The sequence below is a fragment of the Genypterus blacodes genome, unplaced genomic scaffold, assembly GCF_046128005.1.
Source record: "Genypterus blacodes isolate CSIRO-AG114 ecotype Tasmania unplaced genomic scaffold, CSIRO-AGI_Gbla_v1 ptg000494l_1, whole genome shotgun sequence".
NCBI lineage: Eukaryota > Metazoa > Chordata > Actinopteri > Ophidiiformes > Ophidiidae > Genypterus > Genypterus blacodes.
The window spans coordinates 138,304-163,598 of NW_027467253.1; the positions used below are offsets into that span (position 1 = coordinate 138,304).

Here is a 25,295-nt window from a genome sequence, read left to right on the forward strand (position 1 = left end):
CCAGCTTTAGTAAGATTATAAAGCTTATTAAAGTAAATAAAGATGAGTTTGAAGCTTTTTACACTCAGAATACTTGATGTTCCTGTGTTGTGCGTGTGTGTAACATCTGTGTCTATGAATGTGTTTATTCACACACAGAATGCTTTCAATCAGAAGCTGAGTTCATTTCTTTTTTCCATCTTCAGACCTTATGACCTTTCTCCTGAGAATCAAACTCTTTGTGTTATAAATATGTAAATGTGTGGAAGATCCCCGGCCTCGCTGCAGCCCAGTGACCGGGGCGGCCATCACACAACAACGCCCCTAACTGTACAGCACACATCCTGCCCTGTGCGTGGGCGTGTGTGTATGTGTGTGTGAATCACATGTACGTCAGTCAGTATGTGCAGCGTGTTGAGACGTGCAGCAGCAGAGGAGTTAAAATCAGCTGCTGTAGGGCGCTGAGGGAGTTTGCTCCTTTCCCTCCTCCCTGATCTCACGCTGATCTCACTCAAATCTCACTCTGATCATCTTCTGGCGTGTTGGACAGTCGATTACCATGAGCAGCAGCTGGCTCTCCCTCTGCGGGGCGTTGGCTCTGATGTGTGCCACCCAGGCCACCTACACACACCACTGTGAGTACACAACCTGCTTCTTTATTGGATTTATTGCTTGTTTTCTTTCTCCTCCTGTCATCCCGGTCGGCCTGGAGGAGCTCAGCTTTACGCTCGGTGGCGTCTTCACACTCACCTGTGTGCAGTGTGTCAGCGTCTCTCTCTGCTGTGACCTTTACACTCACATCTGATTGATCTAATACAGGTTAATGAGTTACTCTCTCCCGTAGTTACAGATGGACTTCCTGTGACGCAGCCTATACCTTCACTTTAAGCTTGATCCAAATTAATCACTCATTAAGTAGATTTAGGACACATAAAGGGAGTTTAAGGGGCAGTAACCATAACGATAACCCTAAAGTACAGCCATTACACTCAGTTTACCTTTGAGACATTGATGTACAGCATGTTTATCCTTTCCTGTTAATCAATCTGTATTAGAATCAATCTGTGGACAGGGACTGAGAACCAGCCGAGTTACATTGATACGACTTGTATTGATCATTTAATGATGACTGATCGGTGCTATGAGCTCCGCAGCAGGTTAGAGTTCATTCACCTTGAGCTCTGTTACGTCCTTGTTTGTGCTCAGCTGGGAGCTATGAGAGCTTCTGAAGCTCCCAGTCAGACTCAGCTGGACTCAACTGGACAAAATGAGATTCCTACAAACCCTGGATATGAGAACGCTCAGGTGTTCCTCTAAGAACGCTCAGGTGTTCCTCTAAGAACGCTCAGGTGTTCCTCTAAGAACGCTCAGGTGTTCCTCTAGAAGAACGCTCAGGTGTTCCTCTAGAAGAACGCTCAGGTGTTCCTCTAGAAGAACGCTCAGGTGTTCCTCTAGAAGAACGCTCAGGTGTTCCTCTAGAAGAACGCTCAGGTGTTCCTCTAGAAGAACGCTCAGGTGTTCCTCTAGAAGAACGCTCAGGTATTCCTCTAGAAGAACGCTCAGGTGTTCCTCTAGAAGAACGCTCAGGTGTTCCTCTAGAAGAACGCTCAGGTGTTCCTCTGTGGAGAGATTCAGAGGAGGATGGGAAAATAAATTCAAGTAACACATTAAAAAAGACCTGTCAGGATGAAATGAGGCTTTAAACAGGCAGATGAGTGTGTGTGTGTGTGTGTGTGTGTGATGAACCGTAATGCAGCTTACAGTTGATCTTGTTAAGTCTGATTGTTCACTTTGTGCTGGTTTGGTTAAAGCCAGACTGCCTGAGCTCATCAGAGCCTTCAGAGGAGTGTGTGAGTCACTCTGTGGTGCTGTGGGGAAGCTGTCTGGATGGAGAGGGACACACACACACACACACACACACACACACACACAGCAGCAACACCTTTTCTTGGTGTTTACAGAGTAAGAATATAAACAGGATTCCCCTTTGATGAAGAACATTCCAGTTTGTGAAACCAGGAGATTGGTTTCTCCGTCTAACATGAGTGTGAGATTGTGTGAGATTGTGTGGATTGTGTGGATTGTGCGTCCTGGCTGTGATGTTCCCGCTCCCTGGAGTCACTACATGTTCCACTGAGTGTGTATTGACTCTGTATGAAGTTTCCCTCTGTGACATGCAGCAGCTTGTTGAAGCTCTGCCACAGTTTGTATTTATAATCAAGTGTTAAAGAAGCAGAGGAACGTCTGAGCACAAAGACCTGCAGGCTGGGGTTGTGTTGTTTGATGTTCTGGGTGTGACCGGCTGAGCAAAGTCACAGTGTTCACAGAAACAACTCTGACCCTGCTGAGACACACAGGGGGGAATGTGGGAATGAATGAAGTTCAGTCAGAGCACAAGATGTTCATGAGTGATTCTTGTCTCCCCTGCAGCTGCGATGCGTTGCAAGTGTAACGGGAACTCTAGATACTGCCTGCCGGACGGCGTGGGCCTGCGCTGTGTGGACTGCCAAGGAAACACGGAGGGCCGCCACTGTGAGCGCTGCAAGGACAGCTTCTACCAGCAGGGGGCAGGAGAGAGCTGCTGGCCGTGTGGCTGCAGCGCTGCAGGTAAGCCAGCGATGAGACTACACACTCGGTACACATACAGACATTTAGGGTTGTATTGACACCAAAGGGTGGCAGTGACCTTCTGTGACCTTCTGTGACCTTCTGTGACCTTCACCCCGTGTCCCTGCAGGGTCTGTCAGTGCCACATGTGACAGCAGGGGGCGCTGCAGCTGTAAAGACGGAGTCACAGGAAAAAAATGCAACCGCTGTCCGGACGGGCCGATCGGACCCAACGGCTGCACACAAAGGTAACGTCTCCATGGCAACAGATCAGAAGCTGGCCGGCTCAGACTGTTTGATGGTTGGACTCGGCAGATAGGAGGCTCAGGCTCAGTCCAGTCTCTCCTCTGAGTCCGAGTGATTCACTGTGCTCCGTTTGTCTTCCAGCCGTCAGACCAGAGAGGATTCTGGGAGTCTGCCCTGTTTCTGTCACGGGCACAGCAGCCGGTGTTCTGTTCCGGACGGCTTCACCGCCCACAGCATCGCCTCCACCTTCATCCACGGTAACCAGAGGCCTCTGAGGGCCTCAGCAGGAGGATGAGATGTTTAACATACACACATAAGAGATCCTGACCTGTGTGTGTGTGTGTGTGTGTGTGATCAAAGGTCCAGAGGGTTGGTGGGCAGCGACAGCACAAGGTGTCACACCTGATAATGTCCACTTCCGCTGGTCACCTAAACACCAGGACCTGGAGGTGATCTCCAAGAACAGCCAGCCAGTCTACCTGTACAGCCCTGGTGAGGATAGACCTCATCCCTCATCTTGCTCTTCCTCCTCTTCCTCCTCCTCCTCCTGATCATGTTTTTGTCTCTCTCTCCTCCAGCCGTGTATCTTGGTAACCAGTTGTTGAGTTACGGTCAGAACCTGTCCTTCGCCCTGCGTCTGGACCGCGGCGTGCCTCGCCCGTCCACCAGCGACGTCATCCTGGAAGGTTCTGGTCTGCAGGTGGCGACCTCGCTGCGTGACCTGAGCTCCGTCGTCCCCTGTGGACAGAAGATCACCTACAGCTTCAGGTCAGAGACGCCACGACAACAACGCTGTGAGATGTTGAGGAAACATCCATGAGTAAAGGGAGGAAACAGATTGAAGTGAAGAACAATCACATAATCAGTACCTCAGCCAAGGAGGAGTTGGTTCCTCAGCAGGCTTGAGTCTCTGCCGTGGTCTGATGCCGCTCCTCTGTTATCTCATCACATTCCTCTACCTGTCTGTCTGTCAGATTGGAGGAATGCTGCAGCTTTAATCAGAGCAAGTAGAGACAAAGCTTCATATGAACAAGCTTCACTCTCACCAACCTGGCAACCGGCTTTGTTTACCTGAGCTTTACCTGGTGACGACACAGCAGAGACACACAACACAGAGACACACAACACTGAGACACACAACACAGAGACACACAACACAGAGACACACAACACAGAGACACACAACACAGAGACACACAACACTGAGACACACAACACAGAGACACACAACACAGAGACACACAACACAGAGACACACAACACAGAGACACACAACACAGAGACACACAACACAGAGACACACAACACAGGAGCGCACATACAGGTTACATATGAGACAAGGAAGTATTCAAGCAGGAGGAAACAAACTAAGTGTCCCGTGTGTGTCTCACAGACTGGACGAGCGTCCCGTCAGCTTGTGGCGGCCTCGGCTCACGCCTCTCCAGTTCCAGTCGCTCCTCCACAACCTCACCGCCATCAAGATCCGAGCCACGTACGGAGAAAACGGTGAGCTTCTCCTCTACGTCCTCAGAGAGATGATGACATCACAGCCGGCTGAAGTCTCCTGACGCCTTGTGACCCTCGTGTCTCCGCAGGTCGTGGTTACCTTGACAGCGTGACGCTGGCGTCGGCCCGGCCCGGGGGCAGCGGCGCCCCTGCTGGCTGGGTGCGGCGCTGCAGCTGCCCCCCGGGGTACGAGGGGGAGCTCTGTGAGCGCTGCTCCTCCGGCTTCAGACGCACCGAGCCGGCCCGGGGAGCCTTCAGCGCCTGTGAGCCCTGCAGCTGCAGGGGGGGCAGCTGTGACCCTCAGACCGGAGACTGCTACTCTGCTGACGAGACCCCGTCTGGGGGCGCCTGTGCCCCCGGCTTCTACAACGACCCCTGGCAGTCTGCGGCCTGCGTCAAGTGTCCCTGTCCAGACGGCGTCTCCTGCTCCGTGCCTCTGGGGTTCCTGCATCCCAGGTGTGCCGCCTGTCCACCTGGAGCCACAGGTACGTCCGTCCCTCCGTCACGGTGAACTTGATTGACTGATCGGTCTAACGAATCAAACCGTGGTGATGTTTCCTCCTCATGTCCTCGTGTCCTTCTCTCTCTCCCTCTCTCCTCAGGGCCTGACTGTGATGTCTGTCAGGAGGGTTTCTTCGTCTCCCCCGCCGGGCCTGACGGCGTGCGTCACCCGTGCCAGCCCTGTCAGTGTAACGGACACATCAACCTCAGAGTGGCGGGGAGCTGCGACCGCAGCAGCGGCGAATGCCTGAAGTGTGTGAACAACACCAGGGGGCGCCAGTGTGAGGACTGCCTGCCCGGGTTCTTCCACGGACGAACCGTCGACGCCTGCAAATGTGAGAATGACGGCGTCACGTGACCCTGAAGCGGCCTCCTCCTCTCCTGGTCTTTGTTATTCATTTCTGTTTCCTGTCCTTTCTGTCGCCTCAGCGTGTGACTGTGATGTTCTGGGCTCCCGGTCCAGTCAGTGTGATGATCTGGGCCGCTGTAAGTGCCGCCCCGGCTTCGAGGGCCTGAGGTGCCAACGCTCCGACTGCCCCGCCTGTTTCAGCCCCATCAAGACCAAGGTACGTCTGTGTTTCACCTGCTGCCGCTGAGGGTGTAAATGGAGCTGTCACCATGGTAACGTTGTTAATAAGTGAAGCGTCCCTCTGCGGCCCAGATGGCGGCGTACGCTGGCAGGCTGCTGAAGCTGGAGACGCTCCTCTCAGGAGGAGTGAAGCCCCTCAGCACGGAGAAGATGGAGACGCTGCTGAAGGCCACAGAGGAGCTGGTGACCGACCTGCAGGACACCTCAGAGCAGCTCACAGGCAAGAGCCCCTCACTATGACGTGTAGAGGTCGCTGGTTAGAATCCCAGAGACCTGCGTTGAGTTTGAAAACATCAACAGTGAGCCGCCGTCAGACAGGAAGAGAAGATTCAAACTGACTCTATGTGTGACTTCTACACGTCCAACAGAGAAGGAGAGGAGTCTGCAGCAGCGCCTGGCAGCCGTCAGCCAGGAGCAGCTGGCCGAGGGCCAAGACCTCCAGACCGTCGCCGAGGCCGTAGACGACATCAAGCGACGACAGGAAGCGTACAAGGCCAAGGCCAAGCAGGTCCAGACGCTGAGCGCAGAGATGAACCGCAGACTGAGAGAAGCCAAGGCCAAACTGACATCAGCTGTGAGGCTTCACACGGAGCAGCATGATGATGATGATGGTGGTGATGATGGTGAAGGCAGCTCTGATGAAGGCTTCTCTCTGTTTTTGTTCCTGGTAGGAGTTTCCTGTGGGCGATGAAGCTCCGGGCTCAAACCTTCTGTCCACGCTGGTCCAGACGGCTACAGGCCTGGCAGACAAGTAAGACCGCTCATCCTGCCTCCTCCAACCCTAACCCCTAACCCCTAAAGCCTCTCACTTCCCGCCTGTCTCTTAGCAGCATAGCTCTTCATCACCTTCATGTCCATCAGAGAGTTTCATGTGTTTCTGTGCTCTTTGCGTCCAGACACCAGAGCAACTCGGCCTTGGTGGAGGACAGGGCCACTGCAGCCCTGGGCGACTCAGAGAAGAGCCTGGCTCTGGTCCGGACCCTCATGAACAAAGAGAACAAGGTCAAGGAGCTGATTGGAGGCCTGAAAGCCATGTGAGTGATCAATAACAGGCCCGGCTGTGAAGATCTCCCTGTCCTGATGAGCTGATGAAGAGTGTGTGTGTCTGTGTGTGTGTGTGTGTGTGTGTGTGTCCAGGTATGACGACACTTCATCCCGGGTCAAGTCTCTGGAGAGCCGAGGCGCCCGGCTGAGCGGAGAGGCCAAAGGTGAGAGCAAGATGGCCGACGGCATGCTGAAAGAGATCGCACGGCTGGAGAGAGAACTTCCTGCTCCTGTGAAGGTGAAGAGCTGAGCCAGGACACACACACTCATCAGGGTGTGTGTCCTGGGTGTGTGTGTTGGTGTACGTGGTGTGTGTGTGTGTGTGTGTGTGTTAATGGTGTGTGTGTTGTCCGCAGGGGCAGATGAATGCTGTGGTTGCCATGTTGGACGGGATGAAGGCGTCTGTGGACGGAAACATGACTCAGCTCCAGAGCCTCCAGGCCGGCGTGCAGCAGGACAAAGTGCTGGTTAAAGATCTGCTGACTCAGGGAAACGCCGCTCAGCAGGTGACAAAGGATTCTGGGAAACCTGTCTCACACCTCACACCTGTCTCACACAGAGCAGCAGGAGATCAGTTTACTACAGATTCATCTTTGAATAAATTAATTAAACGTCCTCCCGTCTCTGCAGGTAGCAGATCAGCTGCTGGCCAGGGTCGACGCCGCCAAGGCCTTGACGGACGACGCTCTGCGCCACATCAACAGCAAGACAGGAGAGCTGGACGACGCCCTCAAGACTCTGACAGGTAGATGGACAGACAGACAGCTAGACAGACAGATAGTGAGACAGACAGACAGGCAGGCAGGCAGGCAGACAGGTAATAAACCGTCTCGTCCTCTGCAGGCTTTGACGCGCAGTTGGACGACTCCAAGACCCTCGCCGACGCCGCCATCAGGCGGCTTCCTGCCATCAACGCCACCGTCCAGCGGGCGGTCAGGGACAACGCAGAGACGCTGTCCGTCCTGGGCGACGTGACCCGAGACTACGACGACACGCTGGGAACCATCAACCTGCTGGGGAACCTGGTCACCGGCCTGGAGGTAAAACCTGATCCACCTCACGCCGGCCCATCAGCTCCACCCTGATTGGTCCAATGCTTCATTCGACATGTGTGTGAGTGTGTGTGTGACTCCAGCCGTGTTCTGTTCTGACCCTCCAGGGGACGCGCAGGTCTCTGCCCCCGTACGGCGCCCTGCTGAAGGACGCCACCAGGCTGAATGGAGACGTGAAGCGGCTGAGGACGAGCGCCGCTCAGACCACCGCTGAGCTGACGGCCGGGCTGGACGAGGCCAAGAGGCTGGACGCTGAGGCTGACAAGGTAACTGAGCAAATGATCAACCACAAGCACCGTGTGTGTGTCTGAAGCCCTGCAGAGCTCAGAGGAAGGACCTCACACACTCAGGATGTGTGTGAAGACTCTAGACCTTATCTCCATGTTTCCTGTTTCCTTTTCCAGGCTGCAGTGGGAGCAGCTGCTGCCTTCAGGAACGCCCGACTCACCAGAGACGCTGTGGGGAAAACACTGGGAGACATCGGCAAAATGATGGGAAACATCGGTGAGAAAGAGAGAGAGAGAGAGAGAGAGAGAGAGAGAGAGAGAGAGAGAGAGAGAGAGAGAGAGAGAGAGAGAGAGACAGAGAAAGAGAGAGAGCGAGAGAGAGACAGAGAGAGCGAGAGAGAGACAGAGAGACAGAGAAAGAGAGAGAGAGAGAGAGAGAGAGAGAGCGAGAGAGAGAGAGCGAGAGAGAGAGACAGAGAAAGAGAGAGAGCGAGAGAGAGACAGAGAGAGCGAGAGAGAGAGAGAGACAGAGAGACAGAGAAAGAGAGAGAGAGAGACAGAGAGAGAGCGAGAGAAAGAGAGAGAGAGAGCGAGAGAAAGAGAGAGAGAGAGAGAGACAGAGAAAGAGAGCGAGGTGCCCTAGTGGCTGGGTTGAGACATGGCAGCTCTGGATTGACAGTGACAGATGTTAGTGCAGTGTGTGTGTGTGTGTGTGTGTGTTACAGACTGGCTCTTAACCTCTCTCTCCCCCCCCCTCAGGTCAGACTGAGAGTGTGGACGAGCAGCAGCTGAGCGCTCTGGAGAAGTCCTTGGCTGCCGGTCACACTCAGGTTCACCAGTGGCTGCAGCCTCAGCTGAGGGACATGGAGGAGCAGGAGGACGCTCACAGACGCCTGCTGGACAACATCAACATGGACATCAACTCCATCCTGATGGACATCAGCAACCTAGAGGCCATCAAGACCGCTGTGCCCAATGGCTGCCACAACCTCCCGCCAGTGGAGGAGGCCTGAGGCCCTGACCCCCACCCTGACCTCCACCCAGACCCACCCTCACCTCCACCCTCACCTCCACCCTCACCTCCACCCAGACCCACCCTCACCTCCACCCAGACCCACCCTCACCTCCACCCAGACCCACCCTCACCTCCACCCTGACCTCCACCCAGACCCACCCTCACCTCCACCCAGACCCACCCTCACCTCCACCCAGACCCACCCTCACCTCCACCCAGACCCACCCTCACCTCCACCCTCACCTCCACCCAGACCCACCCTCACCTCCACCCTCACCTCCACCCAGACCCACCCTCACCTCCACCCAAACCCACCCAGACCCACCCAGCTCCTCCATCTCAGACCTCCACCCAGACCCATCCAGCTTCCTGTGGCGTTCATCACAGATCCAGACGTCCAAACCAACACCTGCAGACCAGAACGCTCCAGAACGCTGCCACAGGAGCAGAACATCACTTAGCTTCTAGAGTCTAAACAGATGATGTCATAATATATTCAGTCTTCTTCACCTTGCCTTATTTAACCCATTAACTCCCAGAGGCGTCCGATGAGAAGAGCTGATCCTGGTTTGTTGTGACATCAGGCTCAGCTGTGTGTGTGTGTGTGCAGCTTTATACTCTGAACTCTGATCCATCATTGATTCCCAATAGTTGATCCTGATTTAAATGGATCCTGACTGTGTGTGTGTGTGTGTGTGTGTGTGTGTCTCATAATATTTATATCTGTACATACATGTTGGATCAGTGATGTGTGTGTTGTGTTTACTCAGCTTCACAAACATTATGGTTGTTATTTCTTTTGTTTCTTATTCATTTAATTGCCGGTAAAGTATTTAAATTTTGTTATGATGAGCAGAAATATTTATGAGAAAAAGCTTTGAAATAAAACCTGAAGCACTTTTTATGATTCAACCTCTCTTACTGTGTGTGTGTGTGTGTGTGTGTGTGTGCGCACGCATAAAAATATAGTTATGTTATTTGGACACGGTGAACAGAAGAAGAAGAGCGGAGCCACTTCCTGTTTTCTTGTTAAGTGTTTATTATGCTTAAAAAAGAAAAAAGAAAAGACAGAGGAGGAGGAGGTGATCAAAGAAAACGAAAAAATATATATATATATATATTCATATTCAAATATCTTTAGACTTTTCTATTCATATGATTAACAATGCAAAGAAAATAATTCCCATAGTAGTAGTGCTTAATTAAAGTTCAATATAGACTTTTATTATAACAAAATAGGCAGTTTACCTTTAAGGGTTAAATATCTCAAAATCTCATAGTTCAGTAATCGTCTCCGTGTGTGTGTGTGGCAGTTCCTCTCTCGCACGCCAAGGAAACACAAATGTGATCGTCACGCAGACTTCAGCTCAGCTCTGTGAGACGCCGATGCTGCTCCACCGCGTCCACATCTGTCTGCAGGGCCGACACTCGGCTGCTAGAGGGCGCCCACGCCACGGCGACGCCACGGCGACGCCACGGCGACGAGCTCCGTCCGGCCCCAATACAAACTATTCAGTTCCGCCGAGCCGACGGCATTCTGACACGAGTTGGATTCATTCGTGTTCCCCCGTGACCTTTGACCTTGAGGCGGATGCATTTTGAAAGGTTGTGGAGGTAAACAGCAGAGACTCGTTCACCTGCTGAGCGAGGTCAAAGGTCAACAAAAAACCTTTGACCCACTTTGGACGTTATTTTCAACTTTGCAGGATGAAGAAAATGTCAACGCGGCGATTTGAAAAGGAAAACTTGACGGTCATTATTGCGCAATCTGGCCCGGTTTGCCGTATCGGTCCTGACGGGCCGACCTGCTGGACGCCGCTTCAGACCCAACAAAGCTGAGGGGACCATGTGACGTCAAACATCGACATCATCAGACGGAATGAATCAATTATAATTATTAGATTGATTGACAGGTGAATGGAAAAAAAAAAACGAGTCGGACGAACGGAGATCAAGTTTGAAAGCTAAAGCAGAAGAAATGTGGGGCGTAAAGTGGGCGTGGCCTCACGGAGCGGGCGCCCTCTAGTGGCCGGGCTGAAACCCTGCAGCGCGTCCTGAGAAACATCCACAGCTTCTGCACCGGCGAGGAGGAGGAGGAGGAGCAGAGGTGACAGGTGGAGGAGGTGAATGGAAGGAATAAAGAGCAGAACAGAGGAGGAGGAGGAGGAGGAAGACCCCTCTGTGATATTAGCTGCTGATGGAGGAGACAGGAACCATAAAGTAACCACATGCTGTTAAAGCTCCGGCGTGCAAAGTTCTGCTTTTTGTGTCTCCGCCTTCTTTCTGGACCAACAGACTGAAACTCCGCCCACTCTTCAATTCAAATTAGGAGAAGAAGAAAAATAAACCTCAAACAAAAAGAGAGAGAGAGAGCGTCCCGTACTCTCCAGTCTTCTGTACCGCGTTGCTTCCTGCCGTGTGTTTGGCTCCGCCCCTCACGGCGCCAAATCACAAAATGGTTCTGATGCAGGAACAAAAAGAGGAAGAAACAAAATCAAGCAAGCTGATAAAAACCTTCAGTCGGCGCCGTCGTTGGGGACGAGGGAGCGGGCGAGCGAGCGAGCGAGCCGACGCTCCTCTGGCTGGGATAGAGGAGCAGCAGAGCGTCTGAGTCTCATAACTTCTCCTTGGACTGAACCCAGATGAACGGACCCGACTGCTCCTCGATGATCTGCTTCACCTGCTCGTAGATCTCCTCCAGCGTGTCGCCCTGCACGATGGCTGCACACACACAGACACACACACACACACACACACACACACACACACACACAGACACATACAGTTAGCTGGCAGCTTCATTGCGTTTGTTTACCTTCAGCGTCTCTGATGAATGACGCTGCGCGTGTGTGTGTGTGTGTGTATGTGTGTGTGTGTGTGCACGTGTGTGTGTCTGCTCTGACCTGTGAAGTGCTCGGTGAACTCCTGCTCTAGCTTGGTCGCTCTGTCGAAGGTTTTCCTGCCTTGCTCCTCTGTCAGCCTCTTGTTCATCTCCCTGTGTGGGAAACAAGAGGAAGATCAGAGGCAGGAGGAGGAAACACAGACGGCTCCCTGCTTCCTGTGAGGGACGGAGCAGAGACCTGGAGACCTGAGTCCGGGCCCACTCAGACCCAGACCCAGAGGACCCGACGGTGCTCAGTGTGTGTGTGTGTGTGTGTGTGTGTGTGTAGATGCACTCACAGGATGTTCTCCACAGATTTGGGCTTGATGAAGATGGCGATGGGGTGAAGCGTCGCCAGCTGGAGTCTCTTGATGGCGTTGCCCGACACGTCCAGGATACAGTGTTTACCCTGGAAACCACAAGACTGTAAGTCATTCAGCCAGCAGGGGGCGCCCCTCCTTCTGTTCTGCCCCCTCTATGTTGTGATGCGTTCAATAAACCGTCCACTCAGATCAGACGACGTCATCGGGTCCTGCCCTCTATGTGATGATGTCATACGTACCTTCTCCGCCACCTCCCGGACCGACTGCACGCTGGTCCCGTACAGGTGGTTGTTGTATTGCCCCGCCTCGATGAACTTGTGGTCCTGGATGTCTTTCTCCATCTGATCCCTGGACACCATGAAGTGATAATCTCTACCATCCACCTCATAGTCCCGCTTAGGACGGGTGGTGTCTGTGAGACAGGACAGAGGAGGGTGAGACAGAGGCAGGGAGGGAGGCAGACATACAGAGAGACGGGCGGGCAGACAGACAGCTGGACTCACGTGGGACGCAGGATCCAAACTTGTCGGGGAACTCGGAGATGAGGTCGTCGTTGACCCGATCCTTCATGGGGCCGAGGATGATGACGGGCCGGGTGTAGTTCACTGGAGAGGAAGAGGGGAAACACGCGTGAGCCTCAGGGAGTCAGAGGAGGGAGGAAGTGAGCGGAGGGCGAGGAGGCGCTACCTTCCTGCTGGAGGACGGGCTCATAGGACAGGACGTACTCCTCCTGACCGCCTGGAGACACACAGACACAGAGGGAGAGTGAGAGGAGCCTGGACCTGGACCTGGACCTGGACCTGGACCTGGACCCACCAGAGTCTGTGTGTGTGTGTGTGTGTGTGTGTGTGTGTGAGGGTAGTTGGACTTACGGTAGCTGCTTTCACTGTCGCTGGCGTTCGAGGTGACGTGTTCTGTGGATCACAACAAACAGACGGACACACAGATCAGCAGCCGGACACACACACACACACACACACACTGATCTTTGAATCACCTGTAACGCTGCATCACACAGGAAGGAGACAAACTTACCACATCTGTGAGCTGCGACCATGAGAGTCTATGGTGGATCAGTCTGTGTGTGTATAGATCAGTCTGTGTGTGTATAGATCAGTCTGTGTGTGTATAGATCAGTCTGTGTGTGTGTATAGATCAGTCTGTGTGTGTATAGATCAGTCTGTGTGTGTGTATAGATCAGTCTGTGTGTGTATAGATCAGTCTGTGTGTGTGTATAGATCAGTCTGTGTGTGTATAGATCAGTCTGTGTGTGTGTGTGTATAGATCAGTCTGTGTGTATAGATCAGTCTGTGTGTGTATAGATCAGTCTGTGTGTGTATAGATCAGTCTGTGTGTGTATAGATCAGTCTGTGTGTGTATAGATCAGTCTGTGTGTGTATAGATCAGTCACGCTGCTAAATTCTGATTTATGGCCACAATTCTCTTAACATTGCAACGATGTTCCCAAACACATTCTGTCAAAGATGTTCCCCATTCAGAGGGTTTGATTCTGTGGAGCATCAGAGTGGAACAGGAGACCTGAGGGTGTGTGTGTGTGTGTGTGTGTGTGTGTGTGTGTGTGTGTGTGTGTGTGTGTGTGTGTGTGTGTGTGTGTGTGTGTGTGTGTGTGTGTGTGTGCGTGTGTGCGCGTGTGTGTGTGTGCGTGTTAACAAATCAGCTGCGTCACATCTTCAAACTCCAGGTCAGACGCTCCACTGAGGCTCCTCAATCAATCAACCAGCAGAGGATCAACGACCTTTGACCCCATTCACAACGACCCAACACAGTTTCGGCTGTTACTCATTTATATAAAGGTCACAGCTGTTTCCTGGTACAGAGGATCCTTCAGAGTGCTAAGGGCCTGCTCATGACCTCTGGGTGACCTCTGGGTGACCCCTCCTCTCACATAGACACTGGTGCAGGTTGCTGGGAGACACTTACTGTTTCCTTTGGACAGCATGTCATCGCTGTTGTCCTGTGGTGAGTCGAGCCGACGACAAGGAGGAAGAAGGAGAGAACAACCACAAGAAAACACAGAGTTACTGAGTGACAGCGACCAGAGAGAGAGCAGACGGGGCGGCGAGCACGGGGGGCGCACACGCAGGGCGCCGCCACATGGCAGAGTGTGTGTGAACTGATGCTCTGGGCTCAGGCACACAGAGCGGGGAGGTTTGAGACCAAGGGTGGAAGAACGGCAGCTTTAAGGGGAAACATCCACTTTCAGGTTGAGTTTGATTTGACCTGAGATGCTGCACCGGGTCACCGGGTCACTTCCTGCTACACCGGGTCACTAAGAAAAGTACTGAGGAGGATCAGCATGTGTAGATTCCTCTGTACTTGCTGTATTGTGATTGTTAAGGTCATGATTTGAGGTATAGTGTGGTCACTAAGAGCCGTCTCTCTCTCTCTCCACCCCTGATCACAAACACACCTCACTACCAAATTTAGGTTAGGGTTTTTTTTGTTTTTGTGTCAATTTCAGGCCCGACTCTGTTTCCATGACGACTGCTGTGTTTGCAGGGCGTCGCTGCCACAGCCTGACCTCTCTCCTGTCGTCATCTTTAGACAGCCGGCCCCTCGCCTTCCCCTCGCGCTGATACTTACGCTCAACATCGCTGGTCTCCTGCTCGCTCGCCTCTTTGCTCTTGTAGAACGGAAACTTTCGGGAAAAGAGGTTCTTTTTACGCTTGTCATTGAGAGACTGCTGAGGAGGAAGAGGAGGAGGAGGAGGAGGAGGAGGAGGGAGGAGAGGGCCATGGAATAGAAAGGAGGAGGAGGAGGAGGAAGGGGAGATGAGGGAGTCGGATGTTGGTCGGGGCAGAATGAGGAGCTTTTCATCTGAGCGGGTCGCTAACGGACAAAGCCTGACTGAAGCTAAGAGTCAGGACACGGAACAGCTGAGACACACGCAAAAAACATGGAACCACGCGTGTGTTCTACTTACTAACATGCATGTGTGAGTTCCTGAACCCTTTCAGATGGACTCGGGTGTATAAACTGATCCACCTGATCAGGACCGGGTTATTGATCAGCTCCCAGCATTTAAAGGGTCTTAGTCCTTAACTTCATACCCAGGGGGACGATGACCAATCAGGTGTGACCAGCAAGTCAAGCAGCTTACTGTCAATCATCATTTTTGCCTGGCATTGCGTCCTAAAGTGTGTGTCCATAGAGGCAGAGAGAGAATCTGCAGTCAGACTATTATAAGAAGCTTTATTTAGCTCTTAATGAGTCACTTTGTTTATTCTCTGGTGCTGATCTAAGCACACACACACACACACACACACACTCAGAGAGCCAATCTGACAAGTTAGTCTATTTTAAGCAAAGTCGACTGAAGAAGGCAGGAAGCACAGCGTGCGTGCGTGCGTGTGTGTGTGTGTGTGTGTTTGGTGTTAATCCTTCCTAAAGTCTAAATGGAGATGAAGCGTCTCAACATGTTACTGCAGAAAGCCAGAACACAAGCTGGGGGTCACATTAGGTCACATGCTGCACGCCGTTACAGAGCTGGAGAGATGGGAGGAGAGGGGGGTGGGGGGGTGAGTCTGTGAGGAGGAAGAGGAAGAGGAGGAGCAGAAAGTCACACATCAATGGCAAGCGTTTGTCTCTCGGTGGGAGGAGCCGGGCGGTCCGCTCATGCATGTGTGCGTCCCTGCGGCCCGGCCCGGTTGGGTTTGTGTTAGGGGGGCCGCTCGGGGCCTTTGGGACGACGCGTCCAGCCACACACACCTTTAGTTTGAAAAGGTTTGGCTGTTGGAGAAGCACTGGGAGCTTCACTACGCACGCAGACGCTCAGAGTGTAAACAGGAAACAGACTCGGGGCAGCGGCGGCGGTCCAAAGATGAACCACACATGCAGTTTAAACACGAGGGAACCCAGATTAGTGTGTTTACGTCCAGACAGTCCAGCTGTTAGCTCAACTATACAGGAGTTCTGGACCAGGAGGAGTTAATTCTGCACATGCAAAATACATTAGTAGATCTTCAGTCACTTACAACTAAAAGCATCAAACTCAGACACACGAAGGTTCCAAGGGACCAGCTGGTGTCGCGTCTGGAGCCAATCAATAACTAATCACATTCAAACTCTGACACAGATTAGAATGTCAGGTCAAGAGGCCCCGATCAGGGTCGGGCCGCTGCTCTGGTTTCTATGGCGATCCTGATCTTGACTAATGATGCTACTCTGCCTGGAGCCACAGCTTGAACCACACACTCACCCCTCTGTCCCGAGACTTGGCATTGAACTTCACCGTCTTTAATCTGGCTCGCTCCTTCTTCTCAACGCTGTGGGCAGAGGTCAACACAAGGTCAAAGGTCAGCAGAGCGACAAGGAGTGAAAAAAAGTCAATAATACCACAAATAATATAATAACAGACAGGCAGAGTGTGTGTGTGTGTGTGTGTGTGTGTGTGTGTGTACCGTCTCTTGCTGGGGATGACTCCCACCTCCTCCACGTCCCCCTGAGCCGTCAGCTGTCTGGCCTGCCACCACTCGTCATCAGAGGCGTTCACCACGTGCAGGATGTCCCCAAATTTAAAGTTCAGTCCCTGACTGGGCAGACCCGAGTCCCGGGTCTTATCGTAGTCAAACAGAGCTCTGCAGAACACAGGGGTGTGTGTGTGTGTGTGTGTGTGTGTGTGTGTGGAGAGGGAGTTACTTTCTTTATTTTCACTTTGCAGACATGTTTTATGGTCAAAAGGCTCAGAGCAGATTTGTAGTATTAATCTATGAAATGACAACAGAAATGATGACGTCATTCATGTAAACGAGCAGCGGTCCTGTGCCTGACTGAGCTCTTAGACTGACCTGACGTAGAGCGACCTCTTCTGGCTGGTCCTCAGGGATCCAGAGCCTGAGCTGATGCTGCTGTTCATCATCTGCTCCCTCAGGTCGTGGATCTTGGCCTCAAAGCGACTGTACTCTGAACAGGAAGAGGAAGATCAGACAGCTGAGACGTATCCATCACAGGAAGATGCTCTAAACTTCGGCGAGCTGCTGCGATGTTCAGATTAACGACGTCTCAAACAAGCCACGCCCCCTCAGTGACGAAGGGCTGGGAGAGCGTTTAGGTAGTCATAGTAACAGTGGTGTAACATCCAGGATGAAAACCAGATCAGATATGTTTCTGCACTCTAACAGTCATTTATGGGAATCAGACAGGAAACAGGAAGTAGATCTGTTTAGTGTTTGTGCTGAAATCTAATCTAATCTTGTGAATGTGTAGAAGGCTCTGATCTCTCTGCTCTCACCCTCCGGCCTGTAGTGGGCGACGATGGTGACGGTCTGACCGGCGTTCTTCAGGGCAGCAGCGGCCTGTTCGTGTGTGGCGTTACGCAGGTCCACGCCGTTCACCTGGAGACAACGACAAGCACAGGGTCACTTCCTGCTACTAATATAGTGTGTGTGTGTGTGAGTGTGAGCGTGTGTGTGTGCGCGTGTGTGTGTGTGTGTGTGTGTGTGTGTGAGTGTGTGTGCGTGTGTGCGTGTGCGTGTGTGTGTGCTTGTGTGTGTGCGTGTGTGTGTGCTTGTGTGTGTGCGTGTGTGTGTGCTTGTGTGTGTGCGTGTGTGTGCGTGTGTGCGTGCTTGTGTGTGTGCGTGTGTGTGTGCTTGTGTGTGTGCGTGTGAGCGTGTGTGTGTGCGTGTGTGTGTGCTTGTGTGTGTGCGTGTGTGTGAGTGTGTGTGCGTGTGTGAGTGTGTGTGCGTGTGTGTACGTACAGAGACCAGTCTGTCTCCTTTCCTCAGCTCTCCACAGAGGTCCGCTGGTCCTCCGGCGAGGATGAAGGAGATGAAGATCCCCTCGCCGTCTTCCCCGCCCACGATGTTGAAGCCCAGTCCTGTGGCCCCTCTGTGCAGGACCACCTTCCTGGGCTCCCTGTTGGACCACACAGGAAGCAGGAAGTCAGATAAGTCAAGGTCGTCTTCATGACTTCATGTGCGTCAGGTTAACGAGGCTGAGTGAAGCCGTACGAGGCCGGACTCACCGGGTGACATCGTCGTCTTCCAGCATGCTCTTGGGGGTTGGAGAGTAGCGTCCCGAGGGTGGCGGGGGGAGGGGCTGTGCCAGGAAGTTGGGGGGGGGGCTGATATGGTTCTCCAGGTGCTGAGAGTACGCTGGGACAGGGAGCAGAGAAGAAGAAAGAACAGTTATCATCAAAACAAAGAGGTGTCAACACTCAACTGACGTCTGTGGACACTGCAGCTGCATCACCATGGCAACAGGAGACAGTCATATAGCACATGTAGTAGTAAGTGAACGTATATTTACACACTCTGGCTTTGATTTAGACTCTGTTGATAGATTCTCCTCCCAGAATCAAATCCTTTAACTTGCAGACAGATTGATGTGAGTGAGGCTCAGGATTCCACCATGATGTCGCTCCTGTATCAACATATTACCGAGTGTGTGTTCTGTTCCGCCTTTAAGCAGGCGCTCCCCTGGCTGCCGGTGTGATGACGGCGCTCAGACATGGCCGCCGTGTCCCTGCGTCCCTCTGCATTGAGCCGCTGATGCAGTGCGGCTCTACGCTCACTGATTGGATTTGCTGCTCGTCCTTCACGCCTCTGGACTAAAGGAGAGCGAGCCGTGATAGTGTGTGATTTCAGGCTCAAGTGCGTCTTTAAAGAGGAGGGGCTGGTGAGAGAGGAACCACGGCTCCATGCAGGAGGAAGAGCAGCAGGCTGAGATAACACAAGACTCTCACACGCAGAGACCGGCTCTCTATACGTGTGAGGTCGTGTTCTAACGTGCATTCCAGACAATAACAAACAAATGAAATGCTACTCTTCCATTAGATCGTGTGTGTGTGTGTGTGTGTGTGTGCGCTCCTCTCCTCAGGTCCAGCTCTGTGATGTTCCATACAGACGGAGGCGTTTGGTGACTCTGACCTGTGTTCTGTTTGGTTCTGGCTGACAGCTGAAGATTGAGCTCTTTGCTCTGTGAGGTTGATTGATAGAGTCAGAGTCATGATGGAAGCATGTGATGTCTCTGAGCGGGCAGAGAGCTGTGAGCTTCATCCTCCTCCAGCTGAGCTCCTCCTCACCTCCGTCCCTCCCCTTGACTTTGAAACGTGTCCTTCTGAGGGACGCCCAGGGAACCTTAGTCCTCCTGCTGCAGTCCCTGATGGATTGGCTCATAACTCAGGGTCAAAGACGGACGAGTCAACAGGGCTGAGCTTGACCCCGGGCTCTCTAATCTGATTAGTGTGTGTGTGTGATGTTATAAGGGAGGTTTGGAGGTCACCAGTAAGCTCCGTCTCCTGGGGGCGGTGCCCTTGGTGAGGCGCCGGAGGGAGAAACGGCCTGATGAAGACCTTCACAGCCTCCTCTCATTTTGTCAGCATGTTAGGATTTAAAGTCACACTGCCATGACTTCAGACAGGAAGTTGAACTAAAAGATCAAACCAGGGACGATGGACAAACAATAGGACCTGAGATGTTCAAAGCTGAAGCCCTCTGTTGCCTGTTTGGTGTGAGGCTGGCCTGTGTGGAGGATGTGAGTGTGTGAGTGAGCGTGTGAGTGAGTGTGTGAGCTGTCAGTCATCACTCACAGTTGGTGAGGTCGGGCGGGGCGAAGCTGTCGTTCATGAAGACGCTGTTGGGCTTGGCCACCTTCAGGTAGACCACGTCGGGCGTGTTCTTCAAGGCGGTGACGGCGTGCTCGTGGGTCACCTCCTCCAGGCAAGCACTGTTCACCTGACCGGGAGGAAGAGGAGGAAGAGCACAAACATTTAGCAACACGCAGCAAAGCTCCAGGCAGAACAGAAGACCAGAGCCGATCCTTACAGCCAGCAGTTTGTCTCCGATCTGCAGCCTCCCGTCTTTATGTGCAGCTCCCCCCTCGATGATCTTGGTGACGTAGATGCTGTTGTCTCCAGGGATGTGCTGGTTCCCGACTCCCCCGGCTATACTGAAGCCGAGACCTGGAGAGGACAGAGGACATGAGGAGTGAACCCTGAGCTCTGGTCCCCTCAGAGACCTCATGTGTCCCTGGTAAACAGACACAGACGCACAGGAGCATATTTAAAGATGTCTCCTTGGAAACATGAGGCTTTAGCGCTGAGCCTGATTTCTTGTCTGAATAATCATGAAGCCTTGAGGCAGCTCCTCTCTTTACCCCAGCCTCTAACCCTAACCCTGACCCTGCTGACCTTTGGGTCCCTTCACCAGTTTGATCTCCATCACTTTCTCAGACACGGCTTTCCTCCTCCGGACGTAGAGCCGGACCAGCGAGCCGGCCTCCTTCAGCGCCTCCACGGCTCGGCTGTGCGTCACGTCGCGAACGTCCGCCTCGTTCACTCGCAGGATCACGTCGTTGACCCTGAAACACAGAGCGCCGCCCCCCCGTCAGACGTCGTAGCAACAAGAACATCACCTTTTAATAAGCTAAATGTTAGAGACGTGTTGGCGTGACAACATGGAGCTAAACCAGACTAGCAGGCCGTAGAGAGGCGACCCTGCAGGTCTGAAGCCTTCCCTGGCCTCTCTGGAGTAAGAGGACACCGTTTCCTCCTCCTCCTCCTCCTTCTCCTTCATGTCCTGGTGTGTGTGTGTGTGTGTGTGTGCTGTGTAACAGATCTGACCCCTCACACAGACACAGAGCTGCCAGTTAAACAGGTAAACAGGGTTCACCCCAGGAGGAACCTGAACCCCAGGCAGTTTGCCCGGAGCTCTTCGGCCCGACAGCTCGTCTTCATCACATCGCCCGGCTGCCGAGTGTCAGACTCTCGCTCCTGTATTATTCATGGAGCTGTGAAAGGAAGCGCGGCTGCTGGGGGGCTTCAGGGCGGAGCCTCAGCTGACAGCAGGATGGACAGTGTTGGACTTCACATTATAGTAGAAGAAGAACTACAGAACTCTGTTAGTGCGGGGAAATCGTGTTGTTGAGGCATAAGGGGACTTCCAGGTTCAGTTCCTTAACATAGAGACCAAGACGAACTAAACTAAACTAAAGGAAACTTTCTGTGCTGACTGACTTGAGGTTGAGGTTGATTTAAAGCTTGTGTCTTGTTGTTTTTCTTTAAAGAAAGTGTATTATAAGTGATGCTGACTGCTAGAATGAGCTCAGAGTAAAAGGAAACATGAGGACAGAAACAGCAGCAGACCTGATGATTAACCCTCCTGATGCTGTGTGTGTGTGTGTGTGTGTGTGTGTGTGCGCCATCTGACCTGAGCCGTCCGTCCTGGGCAGCAGCTCCTCCAGGTATGACTTTGGTGATGAAGATGCTGGGGTCTTCACCGATGTGTGGGTTGTCTGTACCGCCTGCGATGCTGAACCCCAGACCGGAGTTTCCCTGGAGACAGAGACGACATCACGCACATTTAAATCACAACCAGTACGTTCAGGTGAGACAGGCCTCACAGAGAGACAGACAGGCCTCACAGAGAGACAGACAGGCCTCACAGAGAGACAGACAGGCCTCACAGAGAGACAGACAGGCCTCACAGAGAGACAGGCAGGCCTCACAGAGAGACAGACAGGCCTCACAGAGAGACAGACAGGCCTCACAGAGAGACAGACAGGCCTCACATAGAGACAGACAGGCCTCACATAGAGACAGACAGGCCTCACATAGAGACAGACAGGCCTCACAGAGAGACAGACAGGCCTCACAGAGAGACAGACAGGCCTCACAGAGAGACAGACAGGCCTCACATAGAGACAGACAGGCCTCACTTCTTCATGTGGCTCATAAACAACATGGCTACGGCTCAAAGGGGAATAGAAACCCGTCTCACCCTCTCCAGCGTGATCTCCTCGTACTCATAATCAGCCTCAGTTCCGTTCACCTGTGCAGAGACAAAAGGAGGGATGTTGATCAGCTCCCGGGCCCAGGGGTCACAGGATTGACCTCAGAACTAAAGTGTTAATATAGACATGTCCACTGTCAGAGCTCAGCAGGTGAGCAGGTGGACTCACATATGGGGGCGTGTCCAGGCTGTCTGTGTTGACCACCACCGGGGGAGGATTAGCCTGAGGAGACAGAGCACAGCACAGGTTAAGACACACACACACACACACACACACACAGAACATTTACTACATCTCAAGGTCTAAACCTCAGAGTCACAATCCCACAGAGCTCCAGCCTCTGAAAACAAACGCCTCCACAGATCAACCAGCTGAGACAACAGGACATCTAAGACTCTAACGCTCATCAGACCACAACCAGGGAGAGAGAGGGGAGAGAGAGAGAGAGGGGAGAGGGAGGGGAGAGAGAGAGGGGAGAGAGGGAGGGAGAGAGAGGGGAGGAGAGGGAGGGAGGTGGAGAGAGACGAGGGTAGCTGGTGGATTGAAGCAGAGATGAGACATTTCACACTGCAGAATAATCTGAAGCATAAAGGCTAATTATGCTCTCTCTCTCTCTCTCTCTCTCTCTCTCTCTCTCTCTCTCTCTCTCTCTCTCTCTCTCTCTCTCTCTCTCTCTCTCTCTCTCTCTCTCTCTCTCTCTCTCTCTCTCTCTCTCTCTCTCTCTCTCTCTCTCTCTCTCTCTCTCTCTCTCTCTCTCTCTCTCTCTCTCTCTCTCTCTCTCTCTCTCTCTCTCTCTCTCTCTCTCTCTCTCATGGATGAAACAGAGGCAAAATCAAAGTGACAGGTGAAGGAAAGTAAAACATAATAAACCTGAGACATCGGGGGGGTGTCGGTGGTCTCGGCCGGGATGGGCAAGAGTGGGATCACAGGGATTATGGGAGAGGAAGGTGCAGCAGCCTCTGCCTGCTAAACAACAGCATGGTAAGGGGTCAAAGGTCAGACAAACAAGGAGCAACAGAAATGAATGAGCAGGAGGGGAGGAAGGATGAACGGATGAGGAAGCTCAATGTGTGTGTGGAGCCTGAACCAACAGTTACACACATTCAACCTGAGAGCAGCTGGGCTGGAGCCAAAGGGACCAACGGAGAATTTAGTCTGAACTTTGATGAATCAACCATAAAGAAAGACACTAAATAAACACGCTGCAAGCTCTGTTCCCCAGGAGCAGGAGCAGGAGGAGGAGCAGGAGGAGGAGCAGGAGCAGGAGCAGGAGCAGGAGCAGGAGGAGGAGCAGGAGCAGGAGCAGGAGGAGGAGCAGGAACAGGAGGAGGAGCAGGAGCAGGACAGGAGCAGGAGCAGGAGGGGGAGCAGGAACAGGACAGGAGCAGGAGCAGGAGCAGAAACAGGAGCAGGAACAGAAACAGGAGCAGGAACAGGAGCAGGAGCAGGAACAGGACAGGAGCAGGAGCAGGAGCAGGAGCAGGAGCAGGACAGGAGCAGGAACAGGACAGGAGCAGGAGCAGGAGCAGGAGCAGAAACAGGAGCAGGACAGGAACAGGAACAGGAGCAGGAACAGGAACAGGAGCAGGAGCAGGAGCAGGACAGGAGCAGGAGCAGGAGCAGGAACAGGAGCAGGACAGGAGCAGGAGCAGGAGCAGGACAGGAGCAGGAGCAGGAGCAGGAGCAGGAGCAGGAACAGAAACAGGAGCAGGACAGGAGCAGGAGCAGGGAGCAGGAGCAGGAGCAGGAGCAGGAACAGGAGCAGGAGCAGGAGCAGGAGCAGGAGCAGGAGCAGGAACAGGACAGGAGCAGGAGCAGGAGCAGGAACAGGAGCAGGAGCAAGGACAGGAGCAGGAGCAGGAGCAGGAGCAGGAGCAGGAGCAGGAGCAGGAGCAGGAGCAGGAACAGGAGCAGGAGCAGGAGCAGGAGCAGGAGCAGGAGCAGGAACAGGAGCAGGAGCAAGGACAGGAGCAGGAGCAGGAGCAGGAGCAGGAGCAGGAGCAGGAGCAGGAGCAGGAACAGGAGCAGGAGCAGGAGCAGGAGCAGGAGCAGGAGCAGGAACAGGAGCAGGAGCAGGAGCAGGAGCAGCACATGGAAAAGCAGCAGCTGCTAAAATTAGCCTCACACATCGACTCCATCGATCCAGCAGCCCTACTTTCAGAGCGGCAGGCAGACAGCTGCTGACCACGCCTCCTGATGACTGCTACAGAACACAAAGTGACTGGAGCAGGCAGACGCAGCAGAGCAGGGACAGGAAGTGACCGTTAAAGACAGAGACGAGCCAGGCTCACCAGGTCTGACACGGGACAAACCACCTGGCTCAGCTGTTCTGTCATCACACAAACTTCACCTCAGCACGCTTCGCCCACACACGCATGTACAAGCTTGAGTGAGCGACATCCCATCAGTCTGATCATGAACGTGACGTCCTGTAGTAACGCCGAGCTCCACAGCTGATCACACACACACACACACACACACACACACACACACACACACCCAGCTGAAGTCTCACACTCAAACTCCCGGTCATCACACACGGCCCTTGAGTGAGAGAAGCGTCTCTGTAGCGCTGCCCTGATCATCAGGGCTGTAGCTAAGGCGTAGCAGGCTCATCTACCTTGTTAAGGCGAAGGGGACCCAGGGGATTCGGGTCGGTTGCTGACTTTGGCCGTGCTCTTGGCCGGGCTCTTCTTCACGCTGTCGCGCAGGTTGAGGAAGCGGCTGCGTGCTCGGCAGGACGCCGGCACGGTGCAGGCGGTGAAGGCGGCCGCAGACGCCGGGACCTTGGGCGGAGGCTGAGCCTGGTGTTGAGCCAAGAGCTGCTGCTGCTGCTGCTGCTGCTGGCGGTGCAGCTGGATGGCGTGCTGCCTCTGCAGGGGGTGAAGGTGGGCGAGGGACTCCTGGAGCTCCATGGAGACCTGCGAGCGGCCCGGGGGCTGGCCCGCACCTCTCTCTGACCCGTTCACGGGTTTGGAGCCGTAGTCCTGTCTGGAGTAATGTGTGGTCATTCCAGCCGATCAGATGATGAAGAGGAAGATGACTGACAGGCTGCTTGTTTCTTCTCAGTTCAGATTCTTGGCTCTCTGCAGCGTCTTGGATCAGATCAGATAATCCTGTTGCTTTGACATGAAAAACCCTCTGCCAACGTACAACAACACTCCCCTCTGACTGTGACACACACTCTCACACCCTCTCTCTCTCTCTCTCTCTCTCTCTCTCTCTCTCTATGTGTCCCCCTCCCTCTCATCTTCTGTCGTTCTCTTGCCAATTAATGGGCTCCAGTGAGCAGGGGCACATGTCAGCACGGGGGGAGGGGGGGGGGGGGGGGGGGGTGCAGCCTCCACTCCACAGCATTAATAATCGATGTCAGTCCTGAAATCAGACATGTCGGCGTGCCTGTCCCCCCCCCCCCCCCCCCCAGCAGCCTGAGGACTCCTGGTGAGCAGCAGCAGCAGGGAGGAACCTGCACCATGTTTCAGATCAGAGGCCCCAGAACCATGAGACCCAAACCACCAAGTTAAAGAAGATCACAATGATTCAGACCTACGACCTTCATGATGCTCCACAGACAC

At 53.4% G+C, this 25,295-nt stretch overlaps 2 protein-coding genes across 4 annotated transcripts; one reads left to right on the forward strand and one right to left on the reverse strand.

Annotated features, from left to right (window-relative positions):
• Window positions 1–396: 396 nt before the first annotated feature.
• On the forward strand, window positions 397–8,904 carry lamc2 (laminin, gamma 2). The gene is made up of 21 exons (XM_076139975.1): window positions 397–614; window positions 2,410–2,586; window positions 2,717–2,834; window positions 2,974–3,089; window positions 3,193–3,324; window positions 3,411–3,600; window positions 4,226–4,338; window positions 4,428–4,823; window positions 4,941–5,174; window positions 5,269–5,405; window positions 5,501–5,648; window positions 5,797–6,002; window positions 6,100–6,179; window positions 6,325–6,462; window positions 6,566–6,710; window positions 6,829–6,978; window positions 7,103–7,217; window positions 7,316–7,512; window positions 7,632–7,790; window positions 7,929–8,028; window positions 8,511–8,904. The coding sequence occupies exons 1-21, from the start codon at window positions 539–541 to the stop codon at window positions 8,762–8,764; spliced, it is 3,381 nt and encodes a 1,126-aa protein (XP_075996090.1). The 5' UTR covers window positions 397–538; the 3' UTR covers window positions 8,765–8,904.
• Window positions 8,905–9,974: 1,070 nt separating this feature from the next.
• On the reverse strand, window positions 9,975–22,734 carry dlg1b (discs large MAGUK scaffold protein 1b). Of its 3 annotated transcripts, none has more exons than XM_076139978.1 (21): window positions 22,591–22,734; window positions 21,889–21,942; window positions 21,708–21,758; window positions 21,138–21,262; window positions 20,120–20,289; window positions 19,755–19,891; window positions 19,520–19,664; window positions 17,954–18,083; window positions 17,688–17,844; window positions 17,222–17,324; window positions 16,779–16,893; window positions 16,392–16,568; window positions 16,190–16,256; window positions 14,575–14,674; window positions 12,843–12,884; window positions 12,658–12,708; window positions 12,474–12,575; window positions 12,210–12,382; window positions 11,947–12,056; window positions 11,670–11,761; window positions 9,975–11,487 (listed from the first exon to the last, which is right to left on the reverse strand). In XM_076139978.1, the coding sequence occupies exons 1-21, from the start codon at window positions 22,597–22,599 to the stop codon at window positions 11,381–11,383; spliced, it is 2,217 nt and encodes a 738-aa protein (XP_075996093.1). In that variant the 5' UTR covers window positions 22,600–22,734; the 3' UTR covers window positions 9,975–11,380. The 3 variants fall into 3 exon arrangements, with proteins under 3 accessions (XP_075996093.1, XP_075996094.1, XP_075996095.1); XM_076139979.1 differs by having other exon boundaries at window positions 14,575–14,671; window positions 22,591–22,727; XM_076139980.1 differs by lacking the exon at window positions 14,575–14,674 and adding an exon at window positions 13,912–13,945 and having other exon boundaries at window positions 22,591–22,725.
• Between the last annotated feature and the right edge of the window lie 2,561 nt (window positions 22,735–25,295).

Excerpts from the sequence above, each read along its gene's own strand:
- dlg1b (XM_076139978.1), bottom strand. Across the intron at positions 20,290-21,137 it reads GCCCAGGACGGACGGCTCAG|GGTCAACGACGTGATCCTGC; the intron begins GTCAGATGGCGC and ends TCTGTGTTTCAG. Across the intron at positions 12,885-14,574 it reads GGAGACCAGCGATGTTGAGC|AACACGTCACCTCGAACGCC; the intron begins GTAAGTATCAGC and ends TGTGATCCACAG.
- lamc2 (XM_076139975.1), top strand. The coding sequence starts at position 539 with ATGAGCAGCAGCTGGCTCTCCCTCTGCGGGGCGTTGGCTCTGATGTGT. Across the intron at positions 6,180-6,324 it reads GCTACAGGCCTGGCAGACAA|ACACCAGAGCAACTCGGCCT; the intron begins GTAAGACCGCTC and ends CTTTGCGTCCAG. Across the intron at positions 6,711-6,828 it reads AACTTCCTGCTCCTGTGAAG|GGGCAGATGAATGCTGTGGT; the intron begins GTGAAGAGCTGA and ends TGTTGTCCGCAG.